The following is a 2,505-nucleotide window of genomic DNA, read 5'->3' as shown; positions in this document are numbered from 1 at the left end:
ATATACGCTGGGTCGGCGACGCGACTCTGGACGCTTGTGTTTATCCAAGTCGGGGTCGTCTCTGCGCTGGGTTTGGTCGCGCGCTGTCGCAACGTACGCACGCTTCATCGCAGCGCATCTGTGCCGGGCGTTGTCGATGCCATCGTGCCATTAAAGAGCTCTGCTTGCAGGACCCTGAGTGACGACGCGGTGACGTCAGTCATGGCAGGGATCCTTCCCATTGCCTTCGGCAAGAAAATTCTTACGTTCAACGTCCTCCTTGGCACGCTGGAATCGTCGCAAAGTTTAGGTCCGTTGCTCGCTCCCGACGTCGCCCTCCATGATGGTAAGATGCTGTGGCTTCGCCATGTCATGGCTCTTGCTGGTGCCGTCTATATGCTGCTTTCGATCTCTGCGAGCGTATCGTACATTGGCGTCTCCCGAACCTTGCTCGGCAACGACCTCGTGTGGTCTGACTTCAACATGACGGGCGCGCATGCTTTTCTTGTGATGCTATTTGTCCAATCGTCCTTGCTCGGTGCGCTGCCGACGATGCTAACGTCGCCTAGTGTCAACCTCTACGGCAGCTTCAATGGCTCTTCTTCACATCTTGTCGTACCGTTCAATTACGGCGCCATGCTGCAGATTGCACTTTCTGATTCGCTTGAAACGGCGGTTTCCGGTCTACGCCAAACGAACGGCTGTCATGCGCCGTGGCTTGCGACAGCCTACTGTTACGTTGATTTGAACAAGCAGTGGGAACTTGCCAACACGCGACGCCGCCAGCAACGGTGCGCCACCTCCATGACCACCAACGGTGCCGTCTACCTCGAGACGGTCCTTCGCAATGTCCCGTCGGATGCCTGGCGGGGGGTCGCATTCGACCTCGCGGTTGGCGCTACGCTGAACGAGACCAACGTTGGACGTAATTGGCTTGCGTCCACAACCTCAAAGTATCGAGCGACTGTGGATATCACGGACGAAGCGGCCTACTGGCGTACGAGTGGTATCTTGTCGTTTGAGATGCAGTGGCAAAACTACAAGCACATTGGAGTACTCCAGACGTACACCGTCACGAGCGCCTTTGGCAGCGTATATCCGTTTACGATCCAAGCAACTAACGGCAGCTTTCGTTTTCCGCTGCAGACGTCGTTCAAGATGTACTGGGGCTTTGGGAGCGACCTCACAATGTTACTCGGCAATCACACGTATGCGCTCTCGGGGACTTCGCTCGTGCGGGGCTCAGCAGCGTACGCTTATCAAAACGCCTCGTCGCTCGAGTCCATGCTCTTCCTCAACCGCACTCTCACCGCGCCGCTGGACGAAGGGCTGGCTCTGGTGCGCGGTGCACTCGGGCCGTTTGGGTCCGTGGATCTGCAGTACGTGGCGATGCCAGCGTCCGTGCAGGCGCTGCTTCGGTCGGCTTTTCTCTCGATCGCAGCGGCGCGTGTTGCATCGGAAGCGCTCCAAGATGCCTTTGATGCTGTACCTCCGTATCTCGCGTCGCCGGTTCCGCCTCCGTGGCTGGCCGCCGACTTCTACACCCTCGGTGGCTCACCGCTGTGTCCGACGGTCCTTCGAAACTCGGCAGCGCGCATCGCTTTGGGCTTGACAGAAATGTTTGTTTCGCACAACCAATGCCACAAAACGAGCGTCTCCAACATGCTGGAACCGTCGGCGACCCATGTGCTCGTGGCGGCGGCGCTTCTTCCTCGCGATACCAACTGGACCGGAGTGTGTGCTCTGGACCCGCAAGATGTGCCTGCCTGCTTGCAAGCGACAGCGGCGGCGTCTGCATTTTGGTCGCTTTGTGCTCAAAGGACCCCAGAAAAATTTGAAGCGGCCGTCACCGACGTCATGGCGCTGGAGATCCAGCTCTTCCAGTTTGGCGCGATGAACCAAACGGCGCCCGCGACGCTGTACACGTACGACATCTTTAACGTGAGGGATCCTGCCTACCGCTACTATGCGTGGATTTATATCTACGACTGGCTCCTCGGCAAGCGCGAAGTCGTTCGGTTCGCCGGTGACCGCGGCTCGTGGACGCTCCTGTCTGGTCGTATTGTCTATGCCATTAGCTCGGTCGCAACCAACGAGTTCCCGACCAACTATGCAACCTACGCCCAAGCCGCCAACGATTACGTCATGTTTGTCGGCATTGGTCTCGCAGCGTGTACGTGGATGTACATTGCGATCAGCCGCGGCCGCGTCGAAGGTCGCAACATGCTCTCGCTGCACAGCGTCGGCAGCGTCGTCTGGGTTGGCCGTCCGCTCCTCCTCCTTCGCAGTCTCACCGCCATTGCGATCCTCTCGACATCGACGTTACGACTCTCGTCTCTCGGGCCATTTGCCGCGTTTGTCTCAGCCACGCCGCCGTGGTACACGACGCTCCTCGCCGCGAGCGAAGTCACGTGGCTCGGCGCCATCGTTGTCGACCTTTGTCTTCCGCTCACGCGTGAGTTGACGCGGCACTTTACGCTTTTAAACAACGTCGTCGTGTGGACGGTCGCGGCGGCGCTGAGCTTG

General features: G+C 58.8%; 1 protein-coding gene across 1 annotated transcript in view; it reads left to right on the top strand.

Moving 5' to 3' along the window:
- SDRG_13472 (hypothetical protein) overlaps positions 1–2,505 on the top strand; it is a gene marked incomplete at its 3' end in the record, with an annotated part of 5,817 nt that overhangs the window by 2,338 nt on the left and 974 nt on the right. Inside the window, exon 2 of the mRNA XM_008619563.1 lies at positions 114–2,477. Within this exon, the coding sequence (XP_008617785.1) occupies positions 114–2,477 (2,364 nt within the window). The remainder of the gene's footprint in view (positions 1–113; positions 2,478–2,505) is intronic.

The sequence above is a fragment of the Saprolegnia diclina genome, assembly GCF_000281045.1.
Source record: "Saprolegnia diclina VS20 unplaced genomic scaffold supercont1.60, whole genome shotgun sequence".
Lineage (NCBI taxonomy): Eukaryota > Oomycota > Saprolegniomycetes > Saprolegniales > Saprolegniaceae > Saprolegnia > Saprolegnia diclina.
The sequence above is the reverse complement of the archived record's forward strand: the minus strand, read 5'-3'. Positions and strand labels throughout refer to the sequence as shown.